The following is a 23,731-nucleotide window of genomic DNA, read 5'->3' on the forward strand; positions in this document are numbered from 1 at the left end:
TACTTGCCCGCTGCGCCTGTGATCCTTTTACGGCAGAACCAATAGTGCAGAAATTGTACATGCTCTTATTGTAATGTTGTTCATTCACGTGGGCAACAAAATCGGCAAGCTGTATTTGGTGGCAACTACTGCAGGCACGTGCTTGAAAGCATGGAAGACTGCCTTCCCTGTTAAGCACATTTACCATGGACTAAAAATTCAATAGAACTTCTAGAAGAAAAAGCAAACTTGTATCACCCACTCTACCGATGATTAAAAAAGTAAAAACCTATCTGACACTTCTCTGATCTGGAAGTACACTGCACATACCAGAGGGGAGAGGAAACGTAGAAACGCTACAATTATGTGTTATTTGGGGCACTGTTGACATGTTCAAGTAGTCAAACAACTTTCAAGTTGCTGGCGGAGATACAGGAACTCCAAGATTACTGTACGTGCGAGATGGGGAGGCGGTATTCAACGTCTGACGAACACGTGTTCTTTAAGACTGCCCAGGCTATTGCAAGATCACTCAGGGCACAAATTATTACACTCAGGAAGGCAGAGGCTCTTAGGAATAGACAGCGACAAACAAACGAAATCGGTCTTCCTTTGCTAATCAGCAGACCAAAACATCTCAAACTTTATTTACCCAAGCGACAAAGTCGACCCCAGTCAATGTGAGAAAGCGGAAACGTTCCCCAACAACACACAAAACGATGCTTTAAAGTCAGACATGCAGAATCTAGGGCCATTTTAGAATGATTGTTGGTTTCTTTAACCCATCAGAACCCAGCAAGTAGAGTGGTGCATATGGGAGTGCTAGAGCATTGTTAGCAATGGTAGCGCAAGTGTGGTATGTGCAGTTCCAGAGTGCACTTATTCACTAGTGATGAGGAGACAAGACAACCAAACTGCAAAACAAACAGGAGGACTAAAGAACAAGTTAATTATTTTTGGTACACTCTTTCTGCTTGATACTCATTTAAATGCCGATTCATCCTCTTGTGAATATCCCCAGGCACCGGACTGGATCCAGAAACTGAAAAGCAGACTCCTGCTCATCGGTAGGTGGTGCCATGAGTCTTTGCAACAACACCGTCCCACCCCTCCCCCCGTCCCCTCCCCCGAAGTGAAACGCTGAGCTGCATATACGCACCAGCCATGAGCGCGGACGTAAGTTTATTTCATGAACTCGTCCGCGCCCTCAGAGGAAAAAGCTCATCAGTGAATTTAAAAAAACAAACATTCGTAATTTCTTTTTAGACCAGAGACCATATCACAGAATAGGGAGGTGGGAGGGCAGTGAGGAATCGGTGGTCTATCCACAAGAAAGAACATTACTGAAGGTAAGTAACTTGTTCTTCTGATGGCTACTTCTAACTGCAGATTTCTCACCTTTCGAATAGATACCAAAGCAGTACCTACCACGGTACTGGGTCTGTGAAATGGCTAAGACTAAAGTCCTGCAGGCTCGAACAGGCAAAATGCCCATCATGAAAGACCTGGCCATCAAGGCAGTAGTGCTTCATAAACATGTGTACGGATGCCCATGTAGCTTCTTAACAGATACTCAGGACAGGCACTCCACATGTCAATGCAGTGGTAGCTGTCTTGGCCCTGGTGGAGTGAGCCCTTAGTTCTTCCAGAGGTTGCTTCTTAGCCAATGTATACCAGATTTTAATGCGGAGACTATCCATGAGAGAGTCCCTTTCTGCACCGCTTTGCCCTACTTTGGCCCAGAGTACCGCATAAAGAGCTAGTAGTCCACCCGATGTTCCTTGGTGCAAACAATATAAAAGCAGAGTGGCCTCTTCAAGTCCAAATGAAGGAATCTATTCCTCTTTCAAGGGATGACGCATGGCAAAGAAGGTCATGATGGTGATGGCTTGTCGAGCACGCAAAGGCTTCACCACTTTTGGTAGGAATTAGAGATAATTCAACTGGAGATACCGCCGAACCCTTGTGACCCAAATGTGCACCAGAGGTAGCTGGAAGCATGCCAAAAGTGCACAGCATAGCCACCCAATAGGTTTTGGCCTGCTGCGACGTTGCCGATGAACCCGGGAACTCAGGGTGCCTTGACACAAAGGATGGAACTCGCTTCTCGGTAGAATGAGAGCGAGACCTGGAGGCATGGTGACATCCTTGCCCCTTCTCTGGATAGCAAGAGGGGTAGAAAAAGGCTAAGTCCTTTCTGGACTTCTTATGTGTCTTCTTTGATTCACCCGAAGTCTTTGACCTTGAGGAAAGTCAGGCATGGGAACGATATCAGGAGCGGGCCCACGCTCATGATTTCCACTTGGAGCAAGACAGGCAAGGATCCTTCTGGTGCTTTGCCACAGAGATTCAGATCGCATTCTTGGGTGGCTTTTGGATTCACGAGAGTGCAGTCGTCACAGGTCTTTGAGTCACATGTCAAACCCAGGCACACCTCATGGGGATTGATCACAGACATCTGCTTGCAACAGTCCTTAAAAGGAATAAACCCTGTCGTTTTAGGGGGTGACCTATCCTTTGCACACATGAACATTTGTAAGAGAAAATGAAAGAAGGAGCATACTTCTGGATCTATATCTGTATATCTGTTGGGTTTCGGAAAGAAAGGAATGGGCATCCATCAAGATGGTTTAACCTCATAGCCTGAACTACATAACAGAAGTCCTCAAGCGAGACAAGTGCAATACTCTACTCAAGGAAGTGTTATCAACTCTACATTCTCTTTAGGGCTCTTCTACAGATCGCTTTTAGCTGTCGATTATCGAAAGCACTATTGAGTACAACACCAATACTTACAATGGTTAAGTCTGCCCACCCCCCATGATTGGTTGACTTACTCATTTCCTTGCTTCTTACACAACATCTTTCCTAGCTTTTTTTCAAGCTTTTGCGTGGATCACTTGCATCCCTCCACTGCCTGCATTCAAGGAACAATCTTTCACCATAGGAGTCCATCCCTCTCACATTCCCACCAATATGTGCTGCTCTTCTCCCTCCCCCAGCTCATGTTACTTGCCCTACTTTTTGTGACCAACTCTGCTTATTTAATGATTCTTTTGTTTTTCACCCTGCCCCATTCCTACATTGCCCCCGCCCCTCCCTACTGGACTGTTTGCTCTTCATCCAGCGCACTCCTCCATTGTGTTCCCCCACCTTTTTACATTTTTTATTTAACTTAATTTTATTTTTTCAGACTGCCCAGCAACTACATTTTACTTATGAGCTAATCCTTTTTCTATTATTTATTTAACAACTCCAACAAAAACAACAGCCATCTTGGAATGGTAAATAAAAAAAAGATAAAATTACTTCCTCACCGTGACTTATGCGTGTTGCAGCATGCATGCATATAAGTTAGTCGGCAGCAGCCATTTTGCCTTTTTTTGCAAAACCTGTTCAGCATGAACAACAAAGCATTTAGTCTCGCCCATCAGGGAACCTACTGGCTGTGCCAGATATTTCCACCACATGGGAAGGCATTTTGAAAATGTTGATGAAGCTGAATCTTGGAAACTAGACTCATGGAGTTTAATCCGTAAGGTTTGGTAATTTTACAGTATGATTTGAACGTTAGTGTTAAAGCATGAAGGTGGACATATGGCTTAGTGGCTACTCTGAGGACTTAGGAACAATGGACCGAAATTCTACTCCTGGTATTTACACTCAACCCAAAGAGAATGAGTTTCTGATCAAATCCATGTATCTTCCACTGCCGCACACTATAAACATACGCACTGATACTTTAAGCAATTCTTTCAGTAAAGTGCTCCACAGATCCTTGGAACTTCTACAGCATTATATCTAGAAAAATATATATTTACATATACTAAACCGGCGCTCAACACATGCACAATCAGATGGCAGCTGGTATACACCGATTTTAAGGACGGATTATTTAACGGGAATTAAGTATTCTACTATTTTTATTAATACAATTTGAAATACCATTCCTCATTTGTTAACACAAATCACACGCCTGTATTTTAAAAAAAGTACACAGATTAGTTACTTAGCACATTACGAATCGGTGGGGTTGGAATGAGAGATGTCAACAGCGTTCGAAAGTTTTTCAAATTGCATAATTCAAGTCAAGCGACATCGGATGTGAAACACAGCAAGAGAAAATAACCGCTAAACATCAGAAACTTTTAAACCCTCTTAATCCTCGGATCATTATCTTCTTTAGAACCCTCACTCTTTCATCTGCTTGCAAGACGGATGGATATGAGGGCTCTAGGGCATAAACAGCAGTTTTGCCTACCCACACATGCCACTGATTCCAGGCAAAAATCACTTAAAACCTCCCTGAATATTAGAAACAGATCTCGAGAGTGCCAAAAGGTGCGCTGCTCTTTTATGGCGACTTTTTCATGTATAAAATGCACACACGTGTCACAGAAGGCCGTGGAAACAGACGGTAATCGCTGTCACAGCAGAAGTAACTTTCCTGCATGGACTTGACACTTTGGTCACCAAGGAGTACAGAACATCTGTCCTTATTCTACCTTGAAAGGTGAACACCTAATCCTTCTAGACTAGAGCAAGGTCAAGATCAGACTCATTGTCTGCTCCGATGCTAGAAGAACCTTCATGGTTCCCACAGATGGCAAGAAGGCCCATCAACCTGCTAAAGTATATCACCTTCTTACTCCTTAGGCACCTGCCTAGAAGGCGGACCATGGAATGGCAAGAGTAGGGGAAAGGATAGGCAAATGGAGAGGTGAATGCTGCTTTGTAAAGAAAAGAGGGTTTGGGGTGGGGGTGGGGAGGGGGTGGAAAAGAGGCCAGCACAGTTGAGGCACATTTAAAAAAAAATAAAAAAACTTTATTCATTTTAAAGCACACAACACAGCATACAGTGTGGTCCGATTAAATGAGTTAAGCTTTAGAGCTTCCTCCCTCCCCTCTATAAGCCCCTACAGTCTCTCCTGCAGCCTAGTCTCCCATCCTCACGACTCTCCCACTGTTTGCCCATCTCATACCCCATCCCTGGGGGATTATACTGTAGGTTCAGCTCTTGGTCGGCTCCTGCAATACATCAATTGTATAGTATTCTCTCCGTGATCCCTACACTTTCTCAACATTCTTAGGGCACCCCTTGCTTTGAAACTCCACCCTCTCCGCTTCCATATACATTCATTACCTCTTTCCATCTTGCCACAGTTGGGATCTGTGCCCCTCCCCACAGTTTGGCCACATCTCTTAGTCACACCGCTAGTTTGCTGACCTCCCTCAGAGCCGCCCCCTTCCACAACTGAGTGACTAACGTAATATTCCTATGCCACCTGATCAAGCTGTGGGCGTCATCCCATGCTTATAGAGTCTCCCTAGTCTGCCTGGGCAGGTGCTTCCTGTTCAGTTTATTATATGAGTAATGGATGTAAGTGGCCGGCTCCATCTGCATCCGCTCAACTCAGGTCGCTGATTGCTTGGGGACGTAAACCCTCAGTCATTAATACCCTGCAGTACTGTCACCCTATAGTATGTTCTGATGTCTGGGAGGGCAATCCCCCTGTTATAACAGGATCCACATAGTATCCTCAGGGCTATCCTTGGGGCTTCCCCGTTCCTTAGGAGTTGTTGGAGTGCTTTGTCGGTCTTAGTAAAAATAAGTTGCCCACATCTCAAATGGGGTATTTTGAAGAGCATACAGCAGCTTGGGCAGGGTAATCACTTTGAACAGCAAAGTCCTACCCATAAGTGTTAACGGCACTCGACCCCATCAGTACACGTCCACCCTGAACACAATCAATCTACCCAAATTTCCTTCTAAGAAATTTACCTTCATCTGTGAACCGTACTCTTGAAGTTTGAAATCCTCTAGAAACCCCGTCTGGACCCTCCCAGTGGAACATGGTTGATTTGTCCCAACTAATCCCATATCCCGAGTAGCCTTCGAATATCCTGAAGAACGAGAGGACTGCCTGGATATTGATCCCTGAATCATTAAAGTATAGCAGCACAGTGTCTGCCCACAGTGAGATTTTATCAGGTTCTCCAGTCACCTCCGGGAACCCAGTAACATCGTCTGTGCACCACAGTCATCCATTTTCAATAGGGAGATAGGCCTATATGAGACATCGGACCCTGAGTTTCCGAGGTGTGGAGTTGATGCACACTCTAGACTAGAGCTTCACCCTCTGATGCAATCTGGGACAAGTAGCTCTTCCTGAGCATCAGTTTGTGTGAACAAAGGTGCTCTGGGAAGCGACACATCTATAAGAGCAGATGGGAGGTGCTCAAAAGCAACTTCAGGTCCCCCCTCTTCACCCTTCAGAGGTATTCATCGGTAGCACACTAGGCTCTTAAGGGAAACCAGATTAAAAAAATAGCCGGATCACCCAACGAAGGTGTTCACCTCTGCAGAAGTTACAGGGGGTTTGTGCTTGTACAGTATGGGAGATAGTAGGATTACTTATCAAATTAGTGCAAGACCTCCACCATGAGGGATGATGCAGGAACTGTTCACCAATGTAATGTGACACGGAGTGATTATTTTAGCTATCCAAGGACTGGTACGTGCACCTGTAGAGAAAGCCAGAACGCACTATGGTTCTTGTTTTTTTTATACAATGTTTGTAATCTGTGAAGAAACATTCAATAAACAGATTTTGAAGAAAAAAAATAGCCAGATGCCTGAAGGCATCCTTTTCCCCTGCCATGCCCTAGGTAGCAGTTCTTTCTCACATTCATAGTCTGCCCATGGAAATGTGAACTTCTCTCTCCCTCCAAGAAATTACTTGAATGCACTTAGTGAATTTTTCCCCCCACACAGTATCCCTCCCATAATCTGAGTGACCGGTCACCCCACATCCCATCTCCCTATGCACTGGAATCCATTAGGTCACGATTATCCGCGAGAGTCCAGGTGCGCCAGATCCATGCTAGAATACACATTTCTATTTTATTAAGCTAAAGGAACTTCGTTTATATGGTCAGTGCCTAGCCTTAAAATGTGGTACGGATCCAGGCCTCTTGGACCTACACTGGACATCCATGTTCAATGTCAATCACTTTCCCACAACAATTCCCTGCCTCACTAGGGATGCAGACAACGGCCTTCAGTTCAGCACTGTGGCTGATCCAATACCCAGCTGCCTTTCTTTATACACTGCACAACCAAGCCTGGTGATAGGCACTTATGTAGCACAAATTAGATGGAAGAGCTTTAAGGTACTGGTGTTAAAAGAGGTTGATTAGGACAGGAGAGCCTGAAGAGATGTCTGAAGGTGGAAACAACAGGGGCTGTCTGGATTTCAAAGGAGATCATTCCACATGGCTGCTTGGTCAAAGAAAGCTTTTCACACTCCGCAATATAACTGCACCATGTTTTGAGTTAGAGATTAATTGCACTTTCAACATAAATTGAAGGGGGTATAAGTATTTGTTCACATGTTTAAGGTATACACAAAGAAGACCTAAATGCCAGACCGGTAGTCCACCACACTTCTGCCCTTGACTTGAGCCATTGAAGGGCGGGATAGACAATTAAACCATTTGGACGATGATGCTTCTTTCTCAAGCCATACACCTAATACATTTCTGCATTTTTGGACCAATAACAGATTTAAAGGGAACCGGTGAAAGTCTGAACAGAGGGAGCAGGTATAATCTAAACGGAAGAATGTATGCCTCCACAACAGTAAAGGCCATATAACACGGAAATAGAAATCGCATTTTGTTTTTAAAAACAGTGCAGTGGGAAAATCAGATGTCGTTAAATAGATAACTCTGACACCCCGGGATTGCTTTTTTTTCCAAAAAGTAAATGAATTAAGGTTGAATACTGACCAACCAGATGGAGTGACACAAATAGCTGCTTTGTTGGACTAAACCAAATGACTTATGTCTTTGGGCCATTATGCTTCTAGTAGTGGTCTTTCATGTCTAATTCAACCGATTTTATGCAACTTTGCTGAGACCTAGCTTTGTTATTGACCTAGACCTCCAGGTATACAATTTGGGTGGTGTTAGTTGAGGATTGATATGCAGTGGGTAGCTCCCAGAAAACTGCAAAGAAAGTGGTTAGACAGGTGTTAAACAGGACAGGTAACAGGAGATTCTCGAGAGACTGAGCCGTTATCAAAGAGACAAGTTAAGGTTGCTCTTTTACGACAAGCTCCCAGAACAAATTAAACGTGGCTGGAGCCAACTTGGATCAATCATCCCTACAGAAAAGTTTGGCAAACATAGGCTATCACAGTTACTGGACTGTTTATTTGAAATTAAAAAAATATATCATTGAAAATTCAGCCGAAAGCTGCAACACGACCCACTCAACAGCCTTTTATGTAGTTGATATTCAAAGACTGAAGGAGCTTTTCTTGTAAGACTTACATGAAATGGAAAGTGAGTGGGCATCCAACAGGGACAGATTTTTGGCTTTTAGTAGCACATAGTGCATTTTTTTCTGAAAAATATCTATAAAATTGTCTTGATTTTTTTTAGATATATATAATGCCACTGACCCGAAATTGAACCCTCCTATTGAACGTGAAAACGAAAAGGGCCAGTTGTGCGCCAGCAATCAATCAATCAAGGCATTTATATAGCGAGCTACTCACCCGGAGGGTCTCAAGGCGCTTAGGGGAGGGGGGTCCACTACTGCTCGAACAGCCAGGTCTTGAGCTGTTTCCTGAAGGCAAGGTGGTCCTGGGTCAGGCGGAGGTGGGTCGGGAGGGAGTTCCAAGTCTTGGCGGCCAGGTAGGAGAAGGACCTTCCTCCTGTGGTGGCTCTTCGGATCCGGGGGGCGGCGGCGAGGGCGTGGCTGGTCGATCGAAGCTGGCGTGTGGGAGCGTAGAAGTTGAGGCGGCTGTTGAGGTAAGCTGGTCCTTGGTTGTGCAGGGCTTTGTGTGCGTGGGTGAGGAGACGGAAGGTGATTCTCTTGTTGACCGGGAGCCAGTGCAGATCTCTCAGGTGTTCGGTGATGTGGCTGCGACGGGGGATGTCCAGGATGAGTCGTGCTGAGGCGTTCTGGATCCACTGGAGTCTCTTCTGGAGTTTGGTGGTGGTTCCGGCGTAGAGGGAGTTGCCGTAGTCCAGTCGGCTGGTGACGAGGGCCTGGGTGACCGTCTTCCTGGTCTCGGTGGGGATCCACCGGAAGATCTTACGTAGCATGCGCAGGATGTTGAAGCACGATGAGGAGACGGCGTTGACTTGTCTGGTCATGGAGAGGGAGGAGTCCAGGATGAAGCCCAGGTTGCGTGCGTGGTCTGTTGGTTTGGGTGCGCTGCCCAGGGCGGGGGGCCACCAGGAGTCGTCCCAGGCAGAGGGTGAGGATCCCAGGATGAGGACTTCCATCTTGTCAGAGTTCAGTTTCAGGCGGCTGTTCATCATCCACTTGGCTACTTCTGTCATCCCTTCGTGTAGGTTGGCTCTGGCGGTTGCGGGGTCGTTGGTGAGGGAGAGGATCAGCTGGGGGTCGTCGGCGTAGGAGATGATGTTGAGGTTGTGTTGGCGTGCGATGGCCGCGAGGGGGCTCATGTAGACGTTGAAGAGGGTTGGGCTGAGCGAGGAGCCTTGAGGAACGCCGCAGATGACTTCGGTGGCTTCCGATCTGAACGGGGGGAGGCGGACTCTCTGTGTTCTTCCTGCGAGGAACGAGATGATCCATTCCAGTGCCTTCTCCTGGATTCCGACGTTGCTGAGGCGCTGCACTAGGGTGCGGTGGCAGACAGTGTTGAAGGCCGCGGAGAGGTTTAGGAGGATGAGGGCCGCTGTTTCTCCGTTGTCGAGCAGGGCTCGGATATCATCGGTGGCTGCGATCAGGGCGGTCTCAGTGCTGTGGTTGGCCCGGAAGCCAGACAGAGAGGTCGAGGGATCCTTGTTGACGGTCTTTTCAATGACTTTTGCAGGAAACGGGAGCAACGAGATGGGGCGGTAGTTCTTGAGGTCGGTGGGGTCGGCTGATGGCTTCTTTAGTAGGGCGCTGAGTTCGGCGTGCTTCCAGCTCTCCGGGAAGGTTGCGGTGTCGAAGGAGGTGTTGATGATGTCCCGCAGGTGGGGTGCGATGACGGCGTCGGCCTTGTTGAAGACGTGGTGAGGGCAGGGGTCGGTCGGAGATCCGGAGTGGATCGAGTTCATTGTGCGGATGGTGTCTTTGGTGCTGATCGGGGTCCAGGCGCGGAGGGTGGTGGTGGGGGGCGGTGGTTCAGTCGTGGCGTGCGTCGGTTGGGTGCTGAAGCGGTTGTGTATGTCCGCGATCTTGTTGTGGAAGTAGGAGGCCAGGGAGTTGCAGAGGTCTTGTGACGGGGTGATGTCGTTGTTACCGGCGTTGGGGTTGGAGAGCTCTTTGACTATGTTGAAGAGTTCCTTGCTGTTGTGTGCGTTGTTGTCCAGTCGTTCCTTGAATGCAGACTTCTTGGTGGCGTGGATCAGTTGGTGGTGTTTTCGGGTGGCGAGCTTGAGGGCGGCCATGTTGTTCGGTGTTGGGTCTCTGCGCCAGGCTTTCTCGAGGTCTCGGCAGTTCTTCATGGAGCTCTTGAGTTCGTCGGTGAACCAAGGGGCTTTCTTGCTGCCGGGTCTGCTAGGCGGGGTCTTCAGAGGGGCGAGGTCGTCTGCGCAGTCGTTGATCCACTTGGCGAGGTTGGTGGCCGCCTGGCTAGGGTTCGTTGTGGTGGTGGGAGGGTTCATGCTCAGGGAGGTCGCGAGCTGGTCGGCTGCGATCTTGTTCCAGCTTCTGCGTGCAACCTGTTGCTGGTGGTGGTGGATCGTGGTCCTTCTGAAGTGGACGCAGATGTGGTCCGTCCAGTGGAGTCCTGTGGCGTGGCTGAAGGTGATGTCCTTGCTGGATGAGAACACAGGGTCGAGTGTGTTTGGCGTAGTGGGTGGGGGTGGTCACCAGTTGCTTGAGACCGAGGTTGGCGAGGTTGTCCAGCAGGGTGGTGGTGTTGCGGTCGTTGTTCTCCAGGTGGAAGTTGAGGTCCCAGAGGAGGATGTAGTCAGCGGAGAGGAGGGCGTGCGGGCTGATGAAGTCGGCGATGTCTTCGCTGAATTGTGTGTGTGGTCCCAGGGGTCTGTAGATGAGGGTGCCTCTGAGGGTGGTCTTGGGGTAGATGTGGATCTGGAAGTGCAGGTATTCGGCGGGTGCGAGGGTGTCGTCGGAGTTGGTCGTGATGCGGATGGTGTTCCTGCGGATGATGGCGATGCCTCCTCCTGTCTGGTTGACGCGGTCCCTCCGGATGATCGTGTAGCCGTCCGGGATGGCGATGGCGGGCGCTGAGGAAGCGTTCATCCAGGTTTCCGTGAGGAAGGCGACGTCTGGGGATGTGGTGTCGAGCAGGTTCCAGAGCTCAACGGCGTGTCTGTGGATGGAGCGGGTGTGGAGCAGGATGCACTTGAGGTGGTTGCTGCTGTGGTTCGGCTTGATCGATGCAGGTGTAGTGCAGGTCCGGATGCAGGTGAACTTGCAGGAGTGGCAGCAGAAGGGTCCGTGGGTGCGTCTTGGGGTGGCCCGGTAGCAGCCCAGGATTCGACCGGCGTTGAGTGCGTAGAGTTCGGTGGCGTCATAGGTCCGGCGGGTGGGTTGGGGTCTGCGGGAACCAGGGGACCTGGCACTGAGCGCGGTCCAGGCACGGACGGGCGCAGACGGGCTTACCTTTGGCGCACCTTCGGCGCTCATTCGGCGTGCCCGCTGCGCGTTGGTCACTCTGCCATATGTGGAGAGTGGGGGGGCGGAGCGAGGGAGGGGCAGCTGGGAGGCGGGAGCGGGCGGCGAATGGGAAGGGCTGCAGAGGGAAGGGGCGGGCCGCAGGGGGCAGCGGCAGGGAGCGGGGAGGTGGCGGGAAGCGCGGCAGGGGCCGGGGGCGACAAAATCACAGGGGTACAATAATAAACAATACGGGGATACAGAAAATAAACAGGGAGCTGAAAATACACCGGGGGAGAAAAACAATCGGAATCACAGAGGTACAAAGTTAATCAACACGGGGAGCAGAAAGTGACTGGCCTTCGGTATGGTCTCTCTGCAACCTTAAAAGTGGGTATGCTACAGAGCAACAGTGAATGAGAGACTGACAATAATTATAATAGAACAAACACTACGGGTGCTTTCTAGCAGGCAGGTGTTCTTAGAACAGGTGACCTGTTTTAGTTTTAATACAAGTCACATGAAAATATGTGTCTTACTGGTGAAAAGTAACGGTACTGCTGGATTTGAATTACCGTAACCTGGAAACAGTTTAAATACACAAGGATGACTTAAAAAGGAAAAAGAATGTAAAGAAAAAAGCATTGGTAAAACACTGGCCCATCATGCCCAGGAACTGAAGTGCACTTTTTTCAGCAGATGCGCACAAGATCAAGCAAAAGAGAGCCAATGGCTTAGGTGGGATGATCTATAACCTATGCTGTAAACAAAATGTGAGAGGCAGTTGAAGAAACAAAAGGCTGAAGACACCTGACTCGAAGTCTTTCTATTTTTGCACACAGGAAAGCATTTTTATTATTAATTATTTTTTACATGAGGATGGTGAGCTATTTAAATCGTTCAAGGTCAGGAGGTTCATTAAATAAGGGCAGAAAAAATGTACATTTAATTTGCTTTCTAAAGTTCTCACACCTACATTAAAAACTGCTACTGCACTCTACACCTCTGCTCTCTACCCTGCACCCCTCCACATCACTCTGAAACAACGCCAATGGACTCAGCCCCACTTTACTAAAAATCAATGCATCTACGCCAATCTACTCAGCACCATTGTACTTTACACCATTTCACTCTACTCCACAAGACTATACGCTCTACTCCATTAAACTCTACTCCACTCCACTCTTTGACACTCTACGCCGCTACACCCCACTCTATCCCACTCTGCAACACTACACCACAACGACTCCAAGCCACTTTACTCCACTCTATTTTACGACACACTACTCCACTCCTCCACTGTATGCCGCTTCACTCACAATCCATTCTACTCGATTCTACACTACTCCACTCTATGCTAGGGTGACCAAACGTCCGTAAATTTCACGGACTGCCCGTAATTTGGGCCTCTTGTTTTTTGTCCGTAAGGAATTCTTTCACGGACGCCTTTTGTCCGTAATTACGGCCATTAGCACGAGCTGCCCCCTGCAAGCAGACTGAGAGTTCTGTACCTCTCACAGCAGGGGCCATCACACGCTCCTGCTGTGAGAGCATTTATAAGAGCATCAAAGGTTTAGTTTGCAACCAGCCAAACCCTGGAAAATAATCACTTTGATCTCTGGGCCTTCTCTCACACTATACGAGTATCCTTATTATATTACGATTCTTTGCCATTAATAACCTATCTGTTCTGTTCATAAAAGTAACATCTTACAGTCACAGAAGCGAATTTTCCCCTCATACAGAAAATAACTCCTTGGTGATACGTTCTGATGCCATATTGAATAAAAACATTACGAAAGGTACTATCTACGTTTATTCACTAGGAAGATGTAAGTGCAGAGTAAGAGAATTAGCGATTATTTTTGCTGCAAGCACAACTATTCCCGAAAGATGTGTCTATTTAGCAATATATATTAGGGAGAAAATAGCCCAGAATGTAATAGTAGGCTCATTTTAAAATAGCCTTTAAGTGTTTGAGCCAATAGAGTGCTTATTGGGTGATATTTGAATGTCGTCATTGTGACAGTTTGAGTGACACTTTATCAGGAATAGAGCTAAACAGTTCTACTAATGAAGCAAAATAATTGAACACTCAGAACAAAACAATGGTTTGGAAATACCCCCTACGTAGCTCATGCTGTAAAGTGAGCTTGTATAAAAAAAAAAAAACTTTATAGCTATCTCTTTCCCATCACGCTTCCTGCGCGGCCACACACTCTCTCTCTCTCTCTCTCTCTCTCTCTGTCTCTCTCAAATATTGCAAAGTGTTCTTTTTAGTGTAGTGCCTGTAAACATAAATGTATTATTAGCAAATCCAGCACATTCTAGTTTGTTTATAGAGCGATTGAACTGAACCAAAACTACAATTCCCAGAATTTATTAGGTTTTTCAATGACTACTCTAGACTGCTTCAAACATTTCGTAGTAACCACAAAAGGGGACTCATAAGCAATGGCCATAGTTCTCTTCAGATTGAAGGGTTGAATGGTTGAGCAAGTCCCTGTCACCATTTTAACTTTTGACCTTTATGTTACGTACTGGTCTTGGCTGCCGGGGCTCAAACTACTGAGCAACCTTACCGTAAATGGAGATTGTGTCATTATATCTGAAAAGATTACAGTCCCTCAAGATCTCTCTTAAGTGACAGGAATTAAAATAATCCCTCAAAAATATAGACTCGATAATTGAGATGAAGTAGACAGACTGGAATGTCCTCGTGAGGTGAGGTATGGAATTTTCTCCCCGAGAAGTACCGTAAACAGCCACATTTAATTTTCATGAAAACTTTGCACTTACGTTTTCTCATGTCCAAAGGAAAAAAAAGTGTAATATGATCAGTGCTTTAAATGGGCTGTTACTGTCCGGTACAGAGTATCAGAATTCACGAAACACTACAGTTGCAAAACCACCAAATGGACCACAGATTCATAAAGACTTTTTGAACCAGGTAAAGACTAAATGAAAGCATTATTTTTTAATAATTTCCCTTTTTTTAAAGTATATAGTCTTTCCTCTAGGTCAGCATGTTTGAATTGATAAACTGAAGACACTGACAGAATACATTGGAGCCTTGGGTGGCACTTGTAGCTACAGGACTGTATTCCTCAAACACTGGAGCCTAGGGGAGCTTGTAACTACAGGACTTTAATCCTTACACACAGGAGCCTGGGGGTAGGTTGTAACTACAGGACTGTACTCCTCACACACAGGAGTCTCAGGGCAGAGCTTGCAACTACAGGACTGTACTCTTCACACACAGGAGTCTGGGGGGAGCTTGTAACTACAGGACTTAAATCCTTACACACTGGAGCCTGGGGGGAGGTTGTAACTACAGGACTGTACTCTACACACACACAGGAACCTTGGTGGGGGGGTGTGTAAACTACAGGACTGTACTCCTCACAAACAGGAGTCTGGGGGGAGGTTGTCAGGAATGTACTCCTCACAAACAGGAGGTTGTAACTAAGGTGACCAATCATCCGTAAATTTCACGGATTGTCTGTTATTTGGGTCTCTTGTTTGTTGCACGTGAGAATTCTTTCACAGACGCCTTTTGTCCAGAATTCCAGACATTGGAGCGAGCTGTCCCCCTGCAAGCAACCTGAGAGTTCTGTAACTCTCACAGCAGGGACCAGTTAGCGCTCCTGCTGTGATCAGTGGCCCGCAGAAGCCCTCCCCGATGTGGCACAGACTGCTATCAGCCATTATCATTCTGTATGTCGGCCTAATTATCACATACAGAATGATAATGGGCCCTCTGCTCAGTGACAGCATTTGCTGGGGCTACTCCTGCCAGAGCCCAGGGCATGGCAAACGGCTTTTGTTTATGGGCTCCTGTCACCTCACCAGGGGCCAAGCTCTGGGGAGGTGGAAGTTTAATTTTGGCGCATGTTACCCAGGTACAGCCACTGTTAGCCTCTTAAACTGTCACACAAACAGTAATAATGGTACGAATAAAATGCTCCTTTATTATTTATTTTGTTTGCGCCAATAGTGCAAAGTTTATACATTTGTGCCGATATTATTTTCATGTTTACCGTGCGACCCCCCCACCCCCTCTTGGGATGATTGAGCGGATGTTTATTTTCAGTGGGGGAGAGGGGGCGTGTAAGATCTGCGAAGCCTTCAGCTTTTGATTTTTTTTTTATTGGGGAGGGAATATGCAATCGCAGGTATTTAAGTTTCACTCACACACAATAGATGCATTTCAAGGTTGTCTCAACCTAATAAACTTATTTTGACTTTTACTTGTTTTGGTTGTCTATTTACTCATGTAATATTGTGCGACTTCCACCGATGTGTCTGTAAAACTTACCTTTTGTCCAGAATTTTTGTCCTGGATCCTGACCTTCTGTCCTGAATTTTGATCCTTTGTCCTGAATTTTTTCACTAACTGTCCTGAATTTGTACCAATGCCAGCTGGTCACCCTACTCTACGCCATTCCATTCTCCTACACTACTCCACTCGGTCACTCCATGACAATCTACTACGTTCTATATCACTCTATTCTAAAGCACTCTTTGCAACACCCTCAATTCCACTCCACAACAGTATACATGCTTCTCCACAACACTCTACACAACTTTAGTCCACTCTATTCCCTTCCATTCAAAGACACTTTAGTCCCTTCACGACACTCCACATCACTTTACACTCCAATAGATTATGGTTCTTGATTTCAGCAATAAACCAGGTTTCTATATCCTTTCTCCGACACCCTCCTCTGTAGATATATACCCCATTAATAAGCCGTGCGAGTGCTGAGGCTAAACAAACGGGACAAGTTCCCCATGTCCAGTGGCTCGTGGCACACCCAGCGTCAAGAGATTACCAGACTGGAGTTGGAGGGCAAAAAAAACAAAAAGAAAACAAAAAGCACAAGACAACAAACCTTCACAGCCTTTGCATCAAGGATCAGAATCGACATCCCTGTATCCTGACACAATTTGGTGAAGAGTTGAAGACTCGCCGCATTAAAGAACATCACATCATAAGGCAGCAAGAGTCTGCTTTCGGCCTTGTAAACCACATACCCCTTCAATCCCACGCTGAGTGGGTCTTCGCATCTGACCCTGAACAGTGATTCACGGACTTTCTGCTGGGCTTGCGCTATAGACACAGGACATATATACATACAGGGCAATGTGTACAACTCCTGCCACCCACAACCGCAGATCTTACAACAAGGAGAGCATGAAAAAATCTGGGCTCTGATACAGAAGACATACTCTATCTGCCAGACCACTTCAGTACTTTAAAGTACCTAGAATCGCAACAGCCACTTTGTGAAACTTAAAGAAAATAAAGCATGTGGAGACATCAGAATGCACCACTCAAGTGGTCTCATCATGAAGACAACGCATCACAAATCACTGTGTGACTGGTCTCACAAACAACAAACAATAGCATTACTTTTGTGTCTAGAAAGACCTAGAGCTCTCCCTCTTCCCCCAGTTTTGATTTTTCACCGCAATAAGACAAACAGGAAATTGTTGGCTTACCTCTGTAACATCCATGACCTTGATGGCTGCCAGCTGCCCCGTCTTGACATGGCGACCCTAGCGGACAGAAGAGGAAGAGCAGAATGATTAAAAAGTTTAAGAAACAGAACGCCACACCAGCAGACTTCCTGAACAGTCCACACTGAATTTTACATCAAAGTAATTTCCTATTCTGGTCGTCATCTTAGTACAGTTGACCGATAGGGACCATGAAAAGACCACAAACAACATTCAAGAGAAGGAACTCTTTCGTATTTACCTCAGACACTTACTACACCAATGGTTTTGTTAATGACATTATTTTGCCAAAAACTCGGGCTACCTGTAGTGACACCACACAACCTTTGATCCTGTGATGACATCACAAAGAAGGGCCACATGCGACCAGTGAGCGAGGTGATATAGCAGGGAGTGGAGGGGTGGGGCAATTCAACTTTGGTACAGCCTGAAGAATCTGGTAGTCTGGATTTTACAAGCATTATAAAGGCACAGGAAACTAGATTATGCGCAATGTTACTGCATCATACTACAGATCTTGTAAATCTAACGTGTGCATTGCTTTCGCTTCCCACGTCTGTCACTACAATGCAGAACTCATACTCGGCAGCATAGCTATACTATACTCTAGTTACAGGTGTATTAATACACTATCTGAAAACCCGAAGGTAAAAAGGTCGGAGGCATCACAGGCACCTTCGCATATATCATCTTCTAAAAATATAAAACTTTAAAAAAATCACAAACGTACAAAAATGTCCAAAACCATCCCCAGCGCCACAACGGGCTTTGATGTAAGCAGTAAAATCAAATCTAAATCATTACTCTCGAATATAAATCATATCATTCTACGAAAGGAAAGGTGCATCAACATCAGAGCTGCTATCAGCACACAGGTACCAAGATGACCAAATGAAAGAAGTTCCTGAAAGGATGTTTTTGGAAAGGATAAACTTACTTTCTTTCCGAACTCAGGCATTTTGATCTTCAATGAATAGGTGCCAAAAAACACTAATAAAGGCAATCGATGAAAATGCGTAAAGGCTGAAATGTATTTACTTGCCTTGACGATATTACGCACTCTGAGCTCGCTTAGCTTTATGTCCAACAGACCATATGTTGAAAATACGCGGTGATCACTTGTCCAGCAAAACAAAGTGATAATTAATTGCCTTATCTCTCATGGATAAGCTTCTCAAACCGGCAAACAGTTCATGGGCCATAAGCTACTAATATGGGCTGTCACAAAGGATTTTATGTGACAGAAATATTGCTGCCATTAAAGTCGCCATGAGCAAACAAATTATTGTAGGCAGGCTAATTGAAAATAAGAGAAAGTGTTTCCAGCCTAAAAAGTGCAAGCTCAAATAGATTGTAAATTTAGCTGGTGCACGCGCAGTTAGTCAAGCTCGCAGTAATACTCTATCAATTAATGAAGTCGAACGAAGCCAGTTTAAATAAAAAAAAAAAGTTAAATGAAGATTTGGGATTTCTTTTTGGAGTTTCAGGTATACTCAAATAAGTTAACTTACTTTTGTGGCTCATGACCACACTTACTACTCACACTGTAGTGCAGTAAAACAAAAACTAAAATCAAGCCCACCATGATTAGTACTGGGAGTAGAAGAAAATATCTTACTCAAAAAAACATGGTGTTCTGCCCATAACCTCTCGCCATCAGCATACATTTCCTCTTTAATATCCCTTACAGTATAACTAGGAGAATAGGTCTAAATGTCATGCATCCTGTTGTTGAGAGATGAGGACAGCAGGCTTATACTGTCCTCACACCAAGATCCCTTTGCTTACAGGAGTGACCGTCCCGGTTTAAGCAACACGCAACAACAGGAACCTATCGCCAGCAAATACTTAAATCAATAACTTTAGAAGAGTGTTCAAACTTTGAAGTGTCTAGCACCCCTGCTCAAAACATTTTGGAGTCTCAGCCCTTCAAACCGACTTGAGTGGGGGGATTACATTTTGGGGGAACAAGGGTGTATAAGGGAAGAAAGTAGATTAACCCCTTCAGTGCTGATGACGAGCCCAGGCTCGTCATGCAGCACGGTGCTCGTGTGCTCATGACGAGCCTGGGCTCGTCATGAGCCGTGGAACGCTCACACGCGGGGCTAATTCCCCCGCTGTGCTGAGCGTTCCATTGCGCGGGCGGGTTCATGACGAGCCCAGGCTCGTCATGAGCACACTAGCACCGTGCTGCATGACGAGCCTGGGCTCGTCATCAGCACCGCGGCGCCGTGCGCGGCCCCCCCTCCCCCCCCGCACCGCGGGGGAATTAGCCCCGCGGCGATGGGGTTAAACTGCTCACGCTCATTACTACATGGTTGTACTGGTGAACGAGGGGTAAAGGTGGGGATATTCCTCCTGCCTCCCAACTGCAGCTCCTGCAGCACTCTCATTGCTAGCTCCTGTGTTGCTTCCTCCTGTGCATCATTTCCCAACCCACCCACCCTACTCCTAGAGCTCTCCCTCCCTCTTTAGTTCTACAGCACTCACTCCTGGTACTACTCAACTTTACTCCCTTCCAGGTTCCTGCAATGATTCTTCCTCGAGGATCATTCTGTCCTCCCTCACTCTGTTCTCTCAGACAGACCGCTCCCTCTTGCCTTTCTCCTGTCTAATGCACTTCTCCATCCCTTCGAGCTCCCTCTCCTTAACTTAGCAGCGCCCCATCTCTCCCTGCAGCGCACCATCTAGCTAGGCTCCTAGCACCCCCTCCCAGCAGGGTCCGCTCCCTCAGGGCTCTTGTTTCTCCCTTCCATATGTGCCTGGAGCACTCCCTCCCTCCAGGGCACTTCTAAAAACATGCTTGTATGATTTCACAGTACAACTACTACTAACTGTAAGTCCAAAACAACTCTACATCACACAATGATGCAGATAAACCTCAGCACTCCAAAGTGGGAAGACCTCTGCTTTAAAACATTCTCCAACTGAGCTTTTAAGGTAAACAGACAGTATGCTACGGGTAAAATCATATTAATTGCCAGTTCAGCATGATGTGGTTACATATTGCCTCCACCCTAATCAGTCCAAAGGGCCACAACACTGATCATTAATTAGCCCAAGTCACTCTGGTGCAATGCCTCCACCCATCCTCTCCTAAACATTATCCCTCCTCCAGCTCTTCCCATTGCACAGCTACAACACAGCCAGCTTCAAGGAACTGCACCAAGAATGGAACTCAACCTTGAAATACTTACAAGCCTGCCTAAAAAGACCTTGACAACCTAACTAAAATGTGGTTTGCCAGCAAGCATAGACTCAATCACAACCCCTAACAAGACTACGAGGCTATCAAACCTTTATTTTCTACCAAAAAACTGAGGAGGCAGAAAAATAAACAACTCTTGCAGAACGAGAAAAGTCTTAAATCGTTTATTTTGTCTAACTCAGCCTCAAAAGTGATGCAAGATGGTTTGTTTTCGGTTTTGTTTTTCCATTGAAGGTCAATCAAGATAACGTTACCTCACATCGGTGTTCAAATAGCTGGAAACCCAAATATATACTCTACCATTTTTCTACACAAAAACTGCCAAGCAGTGACTAAACATCCTTGACATTAGTCTGTTGTTTTTATAAACAAGATTACCCTAACCCATATTAGGTCTGCTTAATTCACTTGGACTTGAAGGAATGTATGCACAAGGGCCCAGTGGACACAATGTACTTGACCTGCAGATCTGTTTGACGTGCTCTCATTTTCACAGCACTCGTTCTCCTGCCTCTCCGTAACACAACTTTAAAAAGTAAACAACAATATAAGAATATGTGACACACACAGAAGGTGAATTTCAATGTGCTTCACAGAGTTACAGAGGTGAGTGAGCCAAAAAAATTAAAGGTGGAAAAGTCGAGCCAGAGTCGAGCCATGGGTCTGGCTTGGCTCTGAGAAAGAGCCTGTGCACGAGCCAAGCCTTGAAAATGTTTGCTAAGTAAATCATACAACAAACATACCACAAACATCACGTAACATATGATAAAGTCTCTACAAAAAATGTTTTTTTACATTAATACTTCCCATTGAAGCGCAGCACTGAGAAGTGCTTATTAAAAGTGTTTTTTAAACATAAACTTATAACAATTCCTGTCCCTTTCCCACACTGTTGACAGCGGTATAAGTGAAGGAAGAGGCAAGACAGTTGCCAAATGAACCCTGTATGTGGCCCAGATCATTATTGAGCAATATTATAGTCTATTAAATCAAATACAATATGTTTTTGTACATCTGGTAAGCTGTACTCGTGTATTTTTACGCGCTTTCATACCCGATTATGCAGGAAAAGCAATTCTGGTGAAATAGAATAGTTGGCTAAGATCACACACTTGAAGCAGGGAAGCCGCAATTTATCCAGGTTCTCCGGTTTCACTTTGAAAAAACTGACCACTAAATGGGTATCTATTTCCCTCTCCTTTTTAAGCGAAGGTGTAGTTTCTACCTCATTGTGCATTTTTCTGCTGTTTTATATATCGCAAATTCGACATGTAGGTATTGGAGGGCGTTATATAAGAACACGTTAGATTACACAAGGTCGCATTCATTTTTTAAAGGCACTGACAGATAAAGTGATTTGCCCAGAATCACAGGATTTTGAGACTAGGCCAGACTCGATACTGGTCCCCAGGCCCAAAAATAGCGAGCAACTCTGGCCATAATGCCAAATACTGAGTAGAGTGGGAAGCAGGCAGAAGCCACATGAAAACTCGGCTCGTTGTGAGCTCGGGGTTCCAAACGGACCTCGAGCTCAGCAGAGCCACGCCTCAGGCTCGAACTTTCAGTGGCTCACCCATCTCTAATGAGTTATATAACATTTCAGACTATCCGTTTATAATGTGGATATGATTTTGTTTACAGACCTACTGCATAGAATAGTGTTACACTGTTTAATAGTACATTTTATCCGGCACCGGTATGCCCTCGAGGTGCCACTCTGGTTTGGTAGGTTCACACCCTGGTTTTGCAAGAGTATTGTCTGGTTATAAAGACACCGATAAGTGAAGTAAACCACATAAACAATAAAATGTAATACTATAATTGTGTTATTTACCCCAATCACGGGAAGATGCGGATAGATCGACAAGCAAGCATGGAAAAAGAACAAAGGAATGCACAACAATGTGTCTATATATTTGCAAAGACAACAACTGGAACCGGAGCGCAAAAGCAAATCATTTTAAAATGAATTTCTTCTGCAGCACCGCCCGTCCCTCATCTGCCCCTGGAAAAAGGAGCTTAGTCTGTTCGATTTTGAAGTAAATCGGAAAGATGCCGAGGTTTGGCCGTGACTGCATACTGAACCCCGCCTACAGTCGTGACTAATTTCCTTTGTACAGTGCAGTTCCTGGGAGAGGAAGAGGTAAAAACGTGGGCAGTCACGGGGATTAGGGGCTTTTGCAATGCTACTTAAATATTTGTTTGTATTTTTTCCCCAAAGAAATCTGCAATGTATGCTAGGATTTGAAGGAATATACAGCTGGATAAAAATGCAGAGGGCTGGGAAATTAATGCAAAAAAAAGAGCTTGCTCCAGTTTTATGTATAAATGAGTACATCAATTCATTAAAGCCCACAAAAATGCTAAAAAGTTATGGTGGATATTGCCGATTAGTAGTCATATTATTGATGAAAATATGTCATTTTTATCTAAGTAATAAAAAACGAAAGGGTGGCCAGACAATGTTTGAATTATAAAATGTCACTTAGGCAGTAGACGCAACACAGCAGCAGGTGCTCAAACCAAACAGCAATCTTGCAGGCCTACGAGCTCCGAGATTCCAGAGTGGGAAAACAAACAAAGCTAATTCTTTTAAGGTGGACACCCTACACGTCAACATTAATAGGCCTACAATGAAAGGCTGGAAGACAGATGTGGAATTATTTGGAGCAGTTCACAGTTTTTCACCAATGACGTCCTATGAAAAGCGGTTCCTTGATTGGCTAAACTAGTGCTGGCCCAGGAAGGAAACAGCAGTCAAAACACAAACAGCTGCGGCAGAAACATTTAATTCCAATGTTTGGTCGTTAAAGGGATATATAATTCACAAACTTGCATGCACACGGCCAAATCGTGAGAAAACATTTCAGATAATCTAGGGTGTCAGCTTGTGAAAACGTTTAAAATAAAGCAGAGCTATAACTAACTTGACAAGTCTCAATTTTTATCTTGTAAAACAATACACAAAAAAAACAAATCTACATTAGCATGCAAGGGAATACCACATAGTTATTTTAGACTGGTTGCAGTGCCAATGAGAATGTATGCGGTGACACATTCTTCTGGGATCATTTAGGTGCTCTGGAAGCAGGCATTTTCTATTCAGGCAACTATTCCCCTGGTAGCGAGGGAGCGGAGAGGAATTTTTGAAGCTTACAACGTGAACCATTTGCCAATCAGCCACAGTCTAAGAGCTGACCAAAATAACTGACACTTGCACCTCCCTTTTATATTTTACAGGCTACAATGTTGATCGGGTAGACTAGGGCAAAGGGTCTTACAAGCTATCCGTAAACCGTGAACCAGGTGGTGGAATTTAGGCTCCCAGAGTTGGTGGTGGTGGTGGTGGGTAGTGGGTAGAGTGCAATTGCGGGACATGCTAGGAGGAAAGCTGGTTGAGCGGGTGCTCATGCTCTTCTGTGTGGTAATTATGG

General features: G+C 45.7%; 1 protein-coding gene across 3 annotated transcripts in view; it reads right to left on the reverse strand.

Moving 5' to 3' along the window:
* MAP4K4 (mitogen-activated protein kinase kinase kinase kinase 4) overlaps window positions 1–23,731 on the reverse strand; it is a 665,231-nt gene that overhangs the window by 440,360 nt on the left and 201,140 nt on the right. For all 3 annotated transcript variants that reach the window (XM_086934708.1, XM_086934710.1, XM_086934709.1), the window contains exon 3: window positions 17,072–17,128. In XM_086934708.1, the coding sequence (XP_086790834.1) occupies window positions 17,072–17,128 (57 nt within the window). The remainder of the gene's footprint in view (window positions 1–17,071; window positions 17,129–23,731) is intronic.

The sequence above is a fragment of the Lissotriton vulgaris genome, chromosome 8 (assembly GCF_964263255.1).
Source record: "Lissotriton vulgaris chromosome 8, aLisVul1.2, whole genome shotgun sequence".
In the NCBI taxonomy this organism is placed as follows: Eukaryota; Metazoa; Chordata; class Amphibia; order Caudata; family Salamandridae; genus Lissotriton; species Lissotriton vulgaris.